Here is a 16,511-nt window from a genome sequence, read left to right on the forward strand (position 1 = left end):
CCAGACATAAAATTATTGGGCACAGGAAATTCTTCTGACCTCTACACTTATCCCATCTTACCAGAACAGAAATTCTAGAAGCGGGGTACAGGTACAATGTATATTATGACTCGCTCTGCCATTTATAGCCTTCAAGATCCCTGTATTTCCACGTACAGTGATTCACACAATTACAGAGTTGACAAAGAATGTAGTAAATCAGAACATATTTTTCACTTAGAAGGTTACATGCCCACTTACACTTTTGGACAATTAGATTTTACTATTGTAGCATGACCTGTATTCACTTACCCCTGCCCAGCCTACGTATGCAATTTTCCCATGTGCCTATTACAATTTTCGCTGAAAAGTCTTGATTATGCATGCTGCCCCTTGACCCTCCACAATGCACTTCAATCCTGCTGCAGTGTTCGTCCTTCTTTTCTCAGCACCTGTTGTTTACGGACGTGTATTTTATGGCATTTTCAGAGTTTCGAGTTCCGTACCCTTAAATATAGAGGGATTTCGTATCTTTTGGTAAGAGTGCTTATTTTTTATTTCGTTCTTTGTATGCTGTGTTTTTTTTTTGTTCTTTCCTGCCCCTTTTTTTTGGGCATCATATACTGTACAGGTTTGGGTGTGACCTACTGTGATGCGTTGTTTTGGGTATGGCCGTTGAACAGGGCTGGGCAGCCCTTTGTTCTCTATGGGTTGCGTGCATTCGAATAAAAACAGCCCAACGCTATATGGGTCTGACCATGGAGTGGGGCTGGGTGGTGCAGTTTTGCGTAATCCAATTAGTAGCCTCGACGATGAGAGACCCAGTGGAGTGAATAGGCCAGGGTTTCGCTTGCTATGCCGCAACAATACCCTGATCACCACTACCTGAATTGATCGGGCTGAGTGAGCGGTACTGTAACAATGCCCTTGATCACTGCTACGCCACCAGGGCTTCCGTCCGCCACATCCCATCCACAGCTCTAGCCTGCCGCTGGATTTGAAGCCACAGATCCTGACCTGGGCCACTCCTCTCAGGAGATGACCGACCACTGAGGGGACCCACCTGGTCCTTCCTCCAGTCGTCCCTGCCTCCGGCTCCCCCATACTGGTGAAGGCTAAGGAGCGCAAGGCCAAGACATCTTTCTCCTTCCTCCTCGTCCAAGGCCAAGAAGAAATGCCGTTTCAACCCTCCAGTCCGTCTTGGAGGCCTTCATCTTTCTCGCCTGCACGATGGACTCCAAGCCCCAGCCAGCGGAGATGGCACCCGACCCGAATCCCCTCCCGGCCGTCCCTCCTACCTCACAAGGGACATTCTCAGAGGCTGAAGTGGTCTTTGTTGTCCAGCCAGATCCGTTCCCCCACCGGGACCTGGCTCCGGATCATGTCCCGGATTGTGGTGGCTCTGTCTGTTGGCATTGCAATTGGGGCAGGTAAACTTACTCCCCCGTTATCTGGGTCTGGGCATTTGACATTCCACCCAGTCTGGCGGTCTCTCTACCACTAGCGTCTACCATGGAAAAGATATTTATTCATTGTATAGCTCCCCAGTCTACACACCAGGATGGCCCCATGCCTCCCGGGCCAGCTACAACGACCAGCATATGCAATGGACTATGGCTGTCAGATGAACTTCTCGGCAGTTTGCTCAGGCGTGACTTGGAAGTTATAATGTCGCAGGCTGACGGTCCGTTGTTTTCTGGGGTGGCCAATTCAGAGGTGCCGCCTACCTATGTGGGCTCTTCACCGACAACTTTTTGGGCTACAGGACTGCATCATTGCCGTAGTTCTCAAATGCCACTCATGACTGCGGCTTCTGGCTACCAGCTAGGGCTATCCAACCAGTGTGGCTCTGCGCGCTTTGACCTATCACGACCAGCATTCCAGACAAGCCACTGATGTTCCGGGCTCCAAGGTTCTTTCTTCGGGTTATACGACCTGGTTACCACACATAAGAAGCATAAATGCAAGAATCCTGCTCTACACCCGGGCAAGATATTTCTTCATTGGGGCGGTCCACTCTCTCGGAGACGCTGTCCACCTTAGCCAGCTGCCTTGAGTTAATTTCCACTCCCCTGGTGACTGCCCCAGATCCGGATGCCCTGTGTGAGGATCTCCTTCCAGATTCTCACCCGGATTTGTAGCTGGCTCCGCTTCCGGCTCCAGATTAAGTTTTATCTCCGGCTTCACATCTGGCTCCGTCGATCTGTCTAATACACTATGGCGCCCCTTTACACATGTATTTTTTAAATTGAATTTGCTCTTAATAAATTCATTCAATAGTAATAATAATTCTTCAACTGAACCGGGGTCTATGTGGAAAGGCTTGCGGTGGCACCTTGCAAAGGGATATATACATGTATCTCTTATGGAGTATGTGTGGTTCTGAAAAAACGGGAGCATACTCAATGTTTCGGACTACGTGCTTATTCTGTCACCATGAATAGCCTGAAATTCCTTTAAACCCGGTTCTATTTACAACTCAATTTTAGCTCCGCCCCTACGCCATTGCCTTGATCAGTCCAGTTTTTGGGGCATCCGGGTTTGCAGGAACTACATGCACACTCTACCGGGCCGCCTTACGTCGTTTGCTTGTGTGGCCCTCTGGTGATTGTGAGTCTAGGTCACGCATACCAAACCCTGACGGTGGCTTGAACATTTTGCTCATAGGCTTATCGCTAGACTACCCATAAAACTGCCGGCTAGCACCCGCGACTCCCGTGCTGGGGGCCAGCTACATGTAGGTGGGAAATAGAGAAATCTGCTCTCCGGGAACCGCTTAACCTTTTATGGAGTTGTCCCAATGAATAAAACGCAATACGATCAGCCTACCATGTGTGTTTTATTCCATCCATAGGTCTTCTGTTCATTAATGCCTGCGGTAGATGCCATCAACCTACTTGTAGACCCATCAAGCCCTCTGATGTCTGAAATTTTATCATCAGAGGCACTCAGGCGTGTAACAGTTAACCGTGATCTCCGGACGGCCCCCTTCTTTAGCTCTGAATGACGATCACCCCATTCAATCCAGCACCCATGCCTTGACCGCCCTAATAATTTCCATATATTCTCCCACTCGTCCTGGCCAAGCCCCACATTGCCTTCCGGACGTGAGTTCTTCTGGAGTGGGCGTGTCCAAAGTTTACATTATGTGACAGTTGTGAGGTCTGATAAAAGTGTCTCTGCTGTCTGCGCTCACTTTTGTTTAATTTGCCATGGTTGCATTTTCCAACTGCGCCAAGCACAATTGAAATGAAAAAATGGACTTGGCAAATTATTGTTGATTTTACGATTTAAATACGAGTAAATGGAAAATGTTGGAGCGGTTTGATGTACATCGAAAGTACTTGGTTATGGAGCCGTCTGCAATCTTTGGACACTCCGTACCTGCAATTATTTATTTTTTTTCAATGCATTCGGAATCTTAATTTTCCGTGCATGTAATGATGTGGTCGAAGTCATCCAACTTCAGGATAAAATGACCACATCGCACATAGTACAATGTAACAGGGCTCACTTTTCTTTCCTTATTATGAATACTTCAGCATCTATTAACATGGGGGTTCTTCCACTCTGGGTCTGGAACACCGCCTCTCAAGACAAACACAGCAACAAGTTAGAGCTCTGTGTAGTGTTTAACCACTTCATGCCGGGGTATTTTTCAATGTTGATGATGCTGGGCCGGCATGACTATCATTTTTTCCGTTTTCAAAATTCTTCAAAAATTCATCATTTCATTTAATGGTCGTTTGTAGCCGCACGATGTAATCTTCAGGCACTACTCTAAGTTGACAGGTGACCTTCATTGACGCCCGAGTATTTCAGCCAGGCCAGCAGCCTTGTAAACAGAGCCCAGATTGTGCGGTGTTGTATAACTGTCTTTTGTTCATGAACCTGGCTTAGTGCACTGCTGACCTCTTTTCAATAGGGGCCAGATTAGCGTGCAGTGGTCCTGTGTGGCTCATCGCTGCGGTGGTGGAGGGCTTTTGTCCCTGGTGGTGATCCACTCGCTCTCAATGCCCCAAACCCTGGTATAGGGTTTCAAAACAAGGCTGCATTATCACCACTTTTGAGAGTGAAAAATGTCGGTAATGGCCAGCAGCCTGGTCTTTTGTTCGGAGTATGGTCTTTTGTTACAGGGACCTGTTTCCTTTGTCCGAGTTTGGAGACCCCGGCCACCCATATAAACCATTTGTCTCCGATCCCGGAGTCCCCGGCAGGAAGTGGTTAATGCTCTACACCACTTTTTGACGACATCTAGTGGGTCGTTCCACTCGAATCTACAGCGACAACTCCACAGCAGTGATGTACATCAATTGCCAGGGTGGTACTCGCTCTCCTTAGTGCTGCGCCCTTGCGTGGCACCTCTTCATGTGGAAGAACAAACAAGAGATCACCCTGCAAGCCGTCCGCATAGCAGTAACCAACAACAGCATAGCAGTCACACTCTCTCGGGGTGCCGTACGACCAACAGGGTGGATTCTTGACCCGAACATGGTCAGCCATATCTTTGCGAAGATTGAGCGTCCTTATATTGACTTCTTTGCTTCCACCAACAAAACCTATCTTCCGAAGTTCTGCTCCAGGTTCCCTCACCCACAGGCATGGGCGACAGGTGCTTACAGTTCGACTGGTTGGACCTTCTGGCATATGCCTTTCCTTCAATATCCTGTGCGTCCTGTCCAAGATAGAATGCTTGCCGGGTCCTCCTCATCGCCCCGTTCTGGCCTCGCCAACCATGGTTTCTGAGACTAACAAGACTTCTGTTAAGATGGCCACTGGTCCTTCCACCCAGGGAGGATATTCTTCTTCAAGTGCATGTATTTTTTAAAAATACAAGGTGTTCAAACCAAACGTCAGTTACGTCTGTAACGTCAGTTACCAAAAACATGGATTTTTAAATTTCATTCCCCAAAGACGGTGGTCTGTATGGTGTAACTTGGGATTTCTAATCTACAAGTATGATCAAATCTCTTTCCACTGAGCCAAAATGGATGCTTCAAAATGTGTAACTTCAGTTACGGAGATGTAACTTTGTAGAAACCAATGTGTAACGTCAGTTGCCATAATGTAATGTCAGTTACCGAGAAAATGATGATAAACTGGCCCCATTCATTCACCTGAGGATTACAGGCCAGTAAGTAGGTCCAATATTGTCTACACAGACCGAATCACGATTTGTAGGCTTCAAATTCTCTGCTACGTTTCATGGCCGATGGACTTTGTAGTTTGTTAAGGAAGAGGATGGAATCTATCAGTAGGACTTCCAGCTTGTATTTCTGAAAGTATCGCACCAAATGGGGCCCTCCAAGTCCCTCTATTTTGCTTTGGAGTGTAGGCATCCATTTTCAAAATAGTGATGGGCCTCATTATGACTGGTTTGAGGGGTGATTTTCTCTGGAGAGCATTATCTTCAAAAGTCATTGGTTAAGCCACTGAAACTTGAAAGGAAAATGAAAGATGAGGAAGTGAGCTTTATTTTGTTATGGCTGTAAATGTGCTCCAAAAAGTTGATGCTTCAGTTCCAGTATATGACCATCAGTTTGTGGATACCATAATCTGTTTGTCTGAATCAAGGAAGTGTAAACTGAATGAATGTGAACACTTCAGAGATGGTGATAGCTTCAAAAATCACTTCCTGATGAGGGATGCTGTTATATATGTGACCCAGTGGTGAAAACTGCCACTACCAACAGTTGTTTAAATGCACGAGGGCACTTCTCATTCACTTAAAGCTAAAGATTGGATACTCTAAACTTCACAAGATCTTTCTTTTTTCAGGTTTCCAATATTTGTTAAGGTGAATGTAGTATCATCAACTCTGAGTGCATGCCAAATACACTGCCCAGTAAAACCCAATATTATAATTCGAAGTTCTATAGGATAATAAACTATAAAACGAGAGCTTATCTGTCTGTTTGACAACAGAACAGAGGGCTTTTTCACATTCTTTTGTACATTTGAACAATTAAGTCATCGTCACATAATATCATTTTTTGTATACAGTGGAACGCCGCTATACCTAACACCACTTTACCGAACATTCGGCTGTACCGAACATCGTCCTTTGCTCCCTATAATTTGTGCACAGAACCTACCGAACACTATGCAGTTGCTGTTTATAATTCCTGATCATCAACATGATAAAACAGTTGGTGTTTTTTATGTTGGAAAGTGACAAGTGGCCATTATTTCCCCAAGGATTAGAAGGGAAAGCCACTAGTTGTCAATGGTATTGAATAGACACTGGTTTTGCGACTCCACATTATTGGGTGCGGAAGAAAACCGCATGCGCGCGCGCACGGTGGCATTGCACTAACAGTAGTCTAAAAAGGACGCCACTGATACACAAATCAACCGAGATTCGTTTCACGACTTTTAGGATAAACTTCATATCAATTTTTTGAAAAATAATTAACAGATACATTTCTAGAAACCTTAAACTTGGAATGCAATGGCAAAACATCACGAAAACAGCTAACCAAGGTATCACGAGGGTGCACTTCAGTTAGACAAGAGACGGTGCTATTCAACATGGCAATGAAACATTCGCAGAGCTCCCAAGTCTTACGGATTTTCTGTAATTGGGACGGAAATTGGTTGTGATTACGGGAGTATTGACTGCCGCCCCAAAATTATTGAAAACCCTCTGGTGATCTTGCATAATGTCGCAGCGCACAAACCACGCAAAACGGTTTATACTCGACTCGGCCCGCGCTCAGACTGCATGCGGGTGTCGTGCGCTCACCTGTGGCGGTGAAACGTAAAGACCGATTCCCCAGCGATCTGGACATTTCGTGTATGCCACACGGTAACATGTACATGTACAATGTGTGATACAGTGCCTGACGACACACTCTTACACACAAAATGCTGTTTTTACATGGGACAACTCGACGTGGGAAACATCAACCAATAACACAACTCGAATGCACAGGCAACTTGGCATCGCAAAGCGCAGTGTAGTAATGTGTATTCACATTGGTGTGGGTGCAAGCTATTTTTGGTCCGAATTGGTGTGATACCCATTCCCGCAACAATCACGGTGTGCGTGTGACGTGTCATGCATGACAATACCATGCCACCATAATCACTCGGACATTTTTATGATCGCACAGACTTCATCGTTCTTTCTTGGAAAAGAAATTGCTTCTAAGGCTAAATGTTTGAAAAAGCTGCAAACGTTTAGAGAAGAATACCACAAGAAATGGCCATGTATCACGGCATCTTCAAAAGGTGAAAATTTTACACGCTGTGCTCCAACGATTTCTCGATCGAAAACGGGGGATCAAATGACATCTACTTCTGGAGATACATGGCTTTAAAGAGTGCATCTTTATTGTCCCGTGACTTGTCTCTTGATGACATCATCATCGTATTAGGTCAATATACAGGGCCTTTAAGAGTGTATTCTCTGTCGACATCGGTCTGCAAGGTCCACCCTTATGTGCATATTCATTAATATTTCAAAAAATGAAATTCTTTGATATCTAACATTAAAATTATTGATAGCATGTTCAGATTTTCTGTGTACAAATTTAAGAAAAGGAGTGCAGGACCACTATCAATGACATCCGTTGCACTATCCTGGACATTTTGGCGCAAAAAACTGAATTTCAGTTTTTAACTGTGACTAGAAAGTTGTACTGTATGATATACACTCCCAAACCACTGCCTCATTCATCAGCAGATGCCATGTGGGATCTGCAAGTTAACCCCTTTGCTACGGATGACTGCTACTACAGCACCTTTGTGCAAAGATTGTATAGCGCCGAAGGTGCAAGGTGGATAACTCTGCCCAAAAGGTGCCATTTGAGCAAGCGATATGCCTGCGCAGTTTACGGTAATGCTTGGGCGCAGGCTCACTACGTGCACGTGCCTGCTGCGGCGCCTGCGCCTTTGTATTAATGTGCATTGCGCAGGCGTATCGCTTGCTCAAATGGCGCCCATGCGATTACAATGTTTTACGTGTATTCACGGTGAAGTTTGCCATCTTGCGCCACTACGCGGCGCTATACGATCTTTGCCTTTGTGTAAGCGTAGTGCATACCACACATACAGTCTATTCACCATGCAGCTGCTGGTTCAATGGGGCCTGCTGCTGGACAAAGCCCTCCATTCAGGGCATGCCACAGCCTAGCAGTCGCAGTCAAAATAATGAAGGGGTTAAGGGTCTGGTGTTGTCATTGACTTCATCACCCATTGTGTTTGGGGTTCATGACTTAACATGTCCCCATGCAGATCAGGTGTCATGCCCCTTTTTAAGCAAACGAAAGAGTAGAATCCATGCAAAATTAATAATATTTGACATTTCGATAATGTCATTATGAAAAAGGGATATCGGTATTGGACAAATACCATGTTGATGGTGACTACATCAGTATTTGATTTGAAGAATACTCTCCCCGACCGAATTTAATGGAATATTCAAAATTCAATAATAAATCACTTGATGACATCATCATGACGTAACTATTTACGTATTATCTTCGATTTATGGACAATACTTGGTGTAACTTTGATGACAATCAAATATTGCTAAGTTATCAAAATAGTGCCTAAAAATGTGTACAAATCAATGGGCTGAAATAAATATTGAAAAATCAATAATAAATCACTTGATGACATCATCGTGATGTCATGTTTCTAGGACCATCTGTGCATAAGGGTTCTTCATGGGTATAAGTTTGATGAAGATCCAAAGTTGGAAAAGCACTAAAGTGGCGGCGACAAAAACGTGTACAAAACAAAGGAATTTTGGGTCAGAAGAAGAAAAAGGAAGAAGACAAAAAAAACAGAACAAAAAGAATGCCTTTTTCGCAAAATTGCAAAAAGCCAAAAAGAACAAAAAGAATGCCTTTTTCGCAAAATTGCAAAAAAGCCCCTCCAAAAAAAGAACAAAAAGAATGGCTTCCAATTAATTCAAAGTTTGGTAATCAATGATATTTGTGGTTGTATGATAACCATATGATAACCCTTTCTAAAACATACACATAATTACAGGGAATGCTAATGATTTCTTTCCAAAAAAGTGTTTCTATTTTTCACTAACCTTGGTCAAGTTTTTTGAGACAAATGAATACACGGATGTACTCTGTTCTTTGTAGTTTTATGAATCAGTTACTGTCATGTTTATGCTAAAGTTTTCAGAAACTGAAAAGAAAATTGACTAATGTTTCCTTCCATTTGTGCATCTGTACTTTAAGAACCAAGGTATGAGTCCACATCAAACTAGTCATTCTAATGAGTCAGTAACATGAGATATTACAAACCTATTCTCACTTTGATATTGCATGTGTAAATCCTATGGCAAATGTAAGCGTAACGTCAGTTACTGTCATATCTTCACTAAAGTTTTCACAGCATAAAAGGGAAACATTTAGCTTATTATTTTGCACCTCTGTACCTAAGAACCTACATTGTATGTACTATGTCAAAATCAACATATAATTATAGCAAGTCAGGGACATGAGATATTTCAATTTGATTCTACATGATAATTTTCCATGTCCTTTTTGTGTAACATCAGCTACCGGACACGCTTTTGCTTGCTGTTCAATGAAAAGTGCAGTTTGGGTTAAAATTTCCCACCAATTTCTTCACTCTCGACTCATATAACTGTACTTGTTACAAGACCCAGATATTTCTATTTACCTTACTACAAAACCGAAAGTGTAGTTAAAGTTCTGCCTTGTTACTGAAGTTACAGTGCCCCACTCATCTACATGTATTCTTGTTATACCACAGTTTATTGGATGGAATTTCAGGCTATTCATGGTGAAGGACTGCAACAGGTGGAAAGGCTTGCAATAGCACCATGCGAAGGAATATATCTCTCTTATGAGTATGTGTGGTTCAGACAAGAACCGGGAGTAGTCCCGGTTCTGTTATGCCACCAGCACGTACTATTATTAATGATCCAATGCACTGGCAATGTTGCCATGCTACAAAAAAATGACAGATAGCAGTGATCTTTTCCACGGTTGATGTATTGTGTGCTTGGGACACTATCACTCAATTACGCTGTTGTTTATAGAAACATTTGTGTCAATGTCTCTTTTGTCTCTTTGTCTTGCTCTTTAATATTGCACTATTTCTCCCTCTTTCCAATTCAAAAACAAAACACAGCTCAGCAAAAGGAAGGCACAATCAATATTAATTTTCCTTTTAACTTAATATCTAATTTACTGTTCAAGTACATTACTTGTCAAAGCGTTTTAATTTATCTTGCAATAAAAACTGCATATTACAGAGATAAGACCGTTGCGGTGTTTTAAATCTATAGCTTTGGTCCCATTGGACTGTTCTTCCATGGAGTCTCAGAAACTTTCTGTGACATTCCTTTGTGTCAATCTACCATGTATTCCCATGTGGACTTTTTTAACCACAATGTAATGTTTATTTGCTGTGCAAGACCAGCTAATGCATTTCTACCATTGTGCAAATCACCTTTAACCTGAGCGGGATATGATAAAAATGGTAAAATCTGACAAATATATGACAAAATCTGACAAATTCCACTAAATCTGCCACCTTTAAGTGCCAATCAAATAAGATGTATCCATACATTCAGTGTCTGTGCATGCCATATGCTGGTGTGCTGTGCGCATGGAGACTGGGAACCATATGACTATTTTCGCATGCCCACTGTTGATCTCTGTGCAGCAGTTAGCTGTTCTGTTCAGGGGTTTGTAGCATGATTGCAGTAAATCTACCTTATGGAACTGTTCCCATTGGACTTTTTAGCACCCCTTCTAACTCACCGTGGCTGTGTGGAAATCTACCATTACACTTTCAGTCTGGTACATGTAGTTTTACATCATGGTTGCGGTAAGTTGGCAGGGATGTTCGTTTACTGCTTGTCCCCATTGGAACATTTAATTTTTGTCTTTCTACAAGAAAGTCACGGTAAGTTAACCAAAAAATGTCCAGTGGGAACACAGCTTTATAAGGCCATGGTGTAACAAAACAATTTTTGCCTGCTGTGATGGGGTCCATGGGTTTTATACACCCTCGAGGACAAATGGCACCCTCGGCTTCCCCTTGGTGCCATGTTCCCCCGCGGGTGTTAACACCATGGACCTCTACACGGCAGGCAACAATTGTTCAGTGTAAATCATAAGATTGTTAGTTGATGTTTGTGTCCCCTGCAAAGCTGCCAACTCACATGCATTGGGTTGATACTTGCATTTTAGGTTATTCTTATACCCTATGTGAGGTTACCAAGCAGTGAAAATCTCCTAGCCTGCAAGCTTCTTTTAGTGAAGAATAAATACTTTGATCAACTTCAATCACAGTTGCTGTTTCATGGTGTTGCATACATTTACATACATGTACATGTATACAGCGGTGTCTGAAACAGGTTTCCAGTGCTTAGGTTAATCCGGTTCTCACGCTCAACTCTTAATTAACTACTACCAGCCGGGGACTCCGGGATCGGAGCCGTATGGTTTATATGTGTGGCCGGGGTCTCCGAACTCGGACAAAGGAAACAGGGCCCTGTAACAAAAGACCGTACTCCGAACAAAAGACCAGGCTGCTGGGCATGACCGGCCTTTTTTTCGCTCTCAAAAGTGGTGATAATCCAGCATTATTTTGAAACCGTATACCAGGGTTTGGGGTATTTAGAGCAAGCGGATTACCACCGGGGACAAAAGCTCTCCACCATTGTAGCGATGAGCCACACAGCACCGCTGCATGCTAATCTGGCCCCTATTGAAAAGAGGTCAGCAGTGCACTGAGCCAGGTTTGTGAACAAAAGACAGCTGTATAACACCGCACAATCTGGGCTCTGTTTACAAGGCTGCAGGCCTGGCTGAAATATTCGGGCGTCAATAAAGGTCAGCTGTCAACTTAGAGTAGAGCCTGAAGATTACTCCGTGCGGCTATAAACGACTGTTAAATGGAATGATGAATTGTTGAAGGATTTTGAAAACGGAAAAAATGATAGTCATGCCGGCCCAGCATCCTCAACGTTGAAAAATGCCCCGGTCCGAAGTGGTTAAAGTTGGCAGCCCTGTACAAAAGAACGGTTGACAGCCATTTCATGTTTTGAGAATTAGTGTTTAGTTTCTATTTTGGTACCTTACCAAGAAATTCAGGCTTGAATTGTTCAAAGAATTAATGCATGTCATTTGTGCAATTTTAAACCCTTCTGAAATGTATGTAAACTATTCATCATTCCTCTTTTGCTAACCGTATTGAGAAGTTTATTTTTTAAACAGTTAATTCTTTCTATGCTTTTGTAAATAACTGAAAGTGTTGTAGGCAGTGATGTCATTCTGCAAAGACACTGTTCAGTTTGAGAGTTTGTACAAATTGTAAGCAACAGTAAATTACCAAAGAAAAGAAAATTTAAGGAAGTAAAAAAACAAAATTCTGGCAACCTTTTATATTGAAATATTGAGGTTTCTGCCCAGAATGACATCACAATTTTTCTCGTGAATGTGGAAATTTGAATCTGTAGAAAACCCAAAAGGCATCAAAATACATTTTAAAGTAAAACATGGGACACAGTTTTGTCTTTTTTTAAGGATTATCTTTAATGTTCAAGTTACATTTGATATACCCTTGTTTTCCACTGGTCCATGTTGATATTGTGGATTTGTGTTCATTGAAGTGAAATATAGAAATATACTTGTATGATGCCTTGTGGAGACCCAGGGGAAGAGGCAGTTAAGGCCTCCACAGGGAAATTCTAAAGTTGTAAGGGTCCCCAGAAGTACATTTATTTCATGAAAATGTTTTTGGAAAATAACTCAAAAAGGACAAATATATTATATGTAATTATTGGTAACAAATTACCTGCATAAGTCGTGTAAATTCTCTTGAGCCGGTACGTTAAAGACCGGTGAAGTGCATATTTATTCCCTTAATAAAACATAGACTTAAAGTCAAGTTTTAGATCGTCGTCACCAATATGAGCAAGCAATGTACCATTAATGTTAAAACCATGCCCACAGTTCAAAGTTCTGTGATCAGATATGTCTAATAGAGGGATTTCACATTAGCGCCGTCTGCGCATATCCGCATCGAAACCGAGGCTCTCTGTGTTGAACTTCGTTGCACGCGCCCGCGGAGTCGACACAGTACAGTAGTTCACGGTAAATTGCTGTTATTTTTCTTTGATTTCACGTGTTGAGTCATCCTGAAAGACTCTTCCACAAAAAGTTGAAGCCTGGAAAGTCTAAATTTAACATACCTTTATGTATTTTGTGTCTTAACTCCTTACTTTCAATCGTCTGATCGTATTAAGAATTGAAGCTAACACACACAGCCTCGTTTTCAAATGTGGAAATACGCAGATCGACGCTAAAAGCGTCGTACTGGGATCCCTCTATGACTTGACCAAAGGGATGCTGTGTGGGTATTCGTACGTGCAGCAAGCACACTGCATGTGCATTTTCATGGAGAGGGCCAATGGTACATGTACATGTAACTTTAATATGCAAGAAAACTCAATCAGTGAATATGACGAAGAAAATGTCACAGAGGAAGTGTGTCACTGTAACTGTGTGTATATACACGTATACATGTGTGCATGTGTCTAGGCTTGCTTCATGTATTTCTTACGTGCTAAAAGATGCAATATGAATATAAATGTTATTTTGATTCTAAACCAGTCCAACTGCTCTAGAAATAAACATTCATACTGTTATAATTATCAGCCAATAAGATTGCTCTGTCCAAGTGTGGTAGCAAGTTGCATATACATGTACTGTACGTGTACAGAAGGGTTAATTTGCAGATTATTCAAGTGGTAACTTGAAAATGACGCACATGCAAACTGGGGCCGAGGTTGCACTGAACATTCCTGCATGCTGTTATGGTATATATACTACACACTACATGGTATATATAGCTGCCAACATTTCAGAATTTCAATTAGTAATCATGGTAATCAAAGCGCACAAACTGCAGCGAGCACATGGCGCGACACCATTTACAGCGTGGGGTCTGGAAAATTAGAGTTCTAGATGTTCTGTGGTGCAATCTGAGGCGATTCCTTGCCACTTGGTCAGAACTTGTTAGTAGTTCATGAACAAAGCAAAGGAGTATACCGGAACATGTACAACATGAAGTATTTTCAACTTATACGATGGGCCAATACTGACAAATGGGCCAGTTTTCATTGCTTCGGTCATACTGTTCTGACTGTCTCTCACCATTTCATGTACAATACATGTGGTTTTTGTTCACGCACTTGAGAATTTTTTGACTTCATCTGAATTTGGGAAGGCTTTCCTTTACAAGGGCCATATGTGACTTGCTGCAGACAAGGGAATATTGTGCTTTAAATAAAATGATGTGAACACACACTCAGCTTTGGTATTGTTTAAGTCACTTGAGGATGATAACCATGAAGCTAACTTCGAAGTTTGGGACTCCCTGTTAGCATTTGTGAGATGTAGTGCCGACTTTGTGTGTGTAACAATGTCTGAACATGCTGAACGACCTCCGTGAGCGATTGATAAATCACGACAGCAAATCTTGCAGTAAACATGCTGTTCGGATTTTCCCGACAATGTGATGAATGAGAATTCATCTTAGTATTTCTTGGTGTAATACTGTCCTTCAGCTTTTGAAGCCATGACACACAATTCCACTCTAAATCCAAAGCAAACTTCGAAAAAAGTACCGCTTCGATCGAATGTTTATTTACGTACTTGTGCTGCGATAGGCGCCGCAATGTTGAAACAGTTCTCTCTTAACTGGTTCCTGATAATTTCCACATTGCACATGCTGGTACCCTGGCGGCTAGGCTGCACTGGTTCCTGATTATTACCATTACCACCTTGTACATGTTGGTCCCCCGATTGCAAAATATCGATACTTAATATACAAACTTTTTACCGTATACACTATGTACTAAAATGTTTGGTACTGGTATCGATTTTTATTTTGAGCATACACGATTTTATCTGAAAATTTACCAAAATGACTTGGAGAAAAGTAAATTCGTAATTTTTTACTGGCAATTCATATTTTTGTAATTTTACAAAAAATAGTAATAATTACGAAAAATTCATAATAGTTGGCAGCTATGGGTATGCAGTACACGTACACGTATGTTACAACATGATTTCAAGTCTTGTGACAAAGAGTGAAGTCTGTTTTGTGAGAAAGTCTCCCTTGATTATGATACACACTGCGTAGTCAGTGAGCAGTACATTTTACATGTATGACTTTGTACAGTCCTTAGGCCATATACCTGTACATGTACTTAGGAGCCAATCATTTCTGAGTAATATTTCAGGTAGCAGTTGATCCCGGAGTCAAATTTTTCAGGAGCCGCTTACGATTTGTTATCCTGTGTATTTTCTTAAGCTCAGTAAATGGTCATCAACATGTTATGTTACACAATGTTTAGCTTCGATAGTAAAACAGCGTATTAAAAAAATACTTTTTCCCCACAGATTTCAGTGTTGATGACAGCATCTCTTGGTTCAGATTTTCAACTTTCCCTATATTTTTTGGACAAGTAACTTCCTCTTATGAAGGCATTGGGACGGTAAGTCTTTCCTTTGTATGTATTTGTTCATACCTGCTGCTGTTTCTGTTTGATGATGACTTAAAGTGCATGTACACTATCATGTACACAGCCATGTCAAATAAGCTATCATAGTCAGCAATGTGTCTTAACAAGGAAATAATTAAAATGCACATATTCAGGAATTACACACTTGTATTAAATGTATGGGTCCGATGCAACTCGTTCCGGATACCGGATAGTATTGTAAAGACGTTTCAATACTAGCAGCATCTTTCTCCAAAGCAAAATGACAAGTGGACAGGACAAACAAGCAAACAGAAAATCAACCAAGCATGGATGAATGCAAGAGGACAACAGGAAAGGTCAAGAAAGCTGCAGGCTGGATAAAGGGGACTACATGAAAGGCATGGTTTAACAACAAAGAAGAAATACAAAGAATGGATCTGGGCTCCAAATGGGAGGGGGTATAATCTGCAGACAAAAGAGGGGGAAAGAAAAGAGTGTTAATTATAAGTTTCCCTCTTGGATGTTCAGCCCATGGGGTTGTGTGGTGTAGAGGCATTTGATCCAAAGCTTCTCCCTGTTGAAGCAACCAGCATCTTTATGGAACCCAAGTGATTCTGTTCCCTGTAAGATCATGTCAGACAAAGAATGGTTAGGAAGTTTGAAGTGGTGGCCTACAGGGGTATCTAGATGTTTGGTGTTGACCATAGATCTGTGGCCATAAAAACACTTCTTGAGAGTGTTCTTAGTCTCTCCAACATACTGAACACTGCACACCCTGCAGGGAATCAGAAGAGCTACAAGTGATAGTGCATTTGGTTCTGTGGGTGGTACTGGAGGAGTGTCCAGAGAATGTATCTGATTCCAGGCATTGTTCTGGCAAACAACACATCTGTTAGAATCATGCTTGAACGTGCCTTGTTGGGAGGGGGAAGGGTATCCAAAGGGGTCACCACTTCCCATCCTCGTCTTCCTCCCCTCCGTAAAATAATCAACGACAATCATTATTTCCTCCACACTTCAGACCACCTAGCCAGTG

At 42.2% G+C, this 16,511-nt stretch overlaps 1 protein-coding gene across 2 annotated transcripts in view; it reads left to right on the plus strand.

The window, feature by feature from the left end:
- Positions 1-16,511, plus strand: part of LOC110982524 (uncharacterized) — a 118,453-nt gene that overhangs the window by 48,443 nt on the left and 53,499 nt on the right. For both annotated transcript variants that reach the window (XM_022240989.2, XM_022240988.2), the window contains exon 5: positions 15,393-15,487. In XM_022240989.2, the coding sequence (XP_022096681.1) occupies positions 15,393-15,487 (95 nt within the window). The remainder of the gene's footprint in view (positions 1-15,392; positions 15,488-16,511) is intronic.

Source organism: Acanthaster planci, linkage group LG13 (genome assembly GCF_054643075.1).
Source record: "Acanthaster planci isolate LZ-2023a linkage group LG13, COTS_SCS, whole genome shotgun sequence".
Classification (NCBI taxonomy): Eukaryota; Metazoa; Echinodermata; class Asteroidea; order Valvatida; family Acanthasteridae; genus Acanthaster; species Acanthaster planci.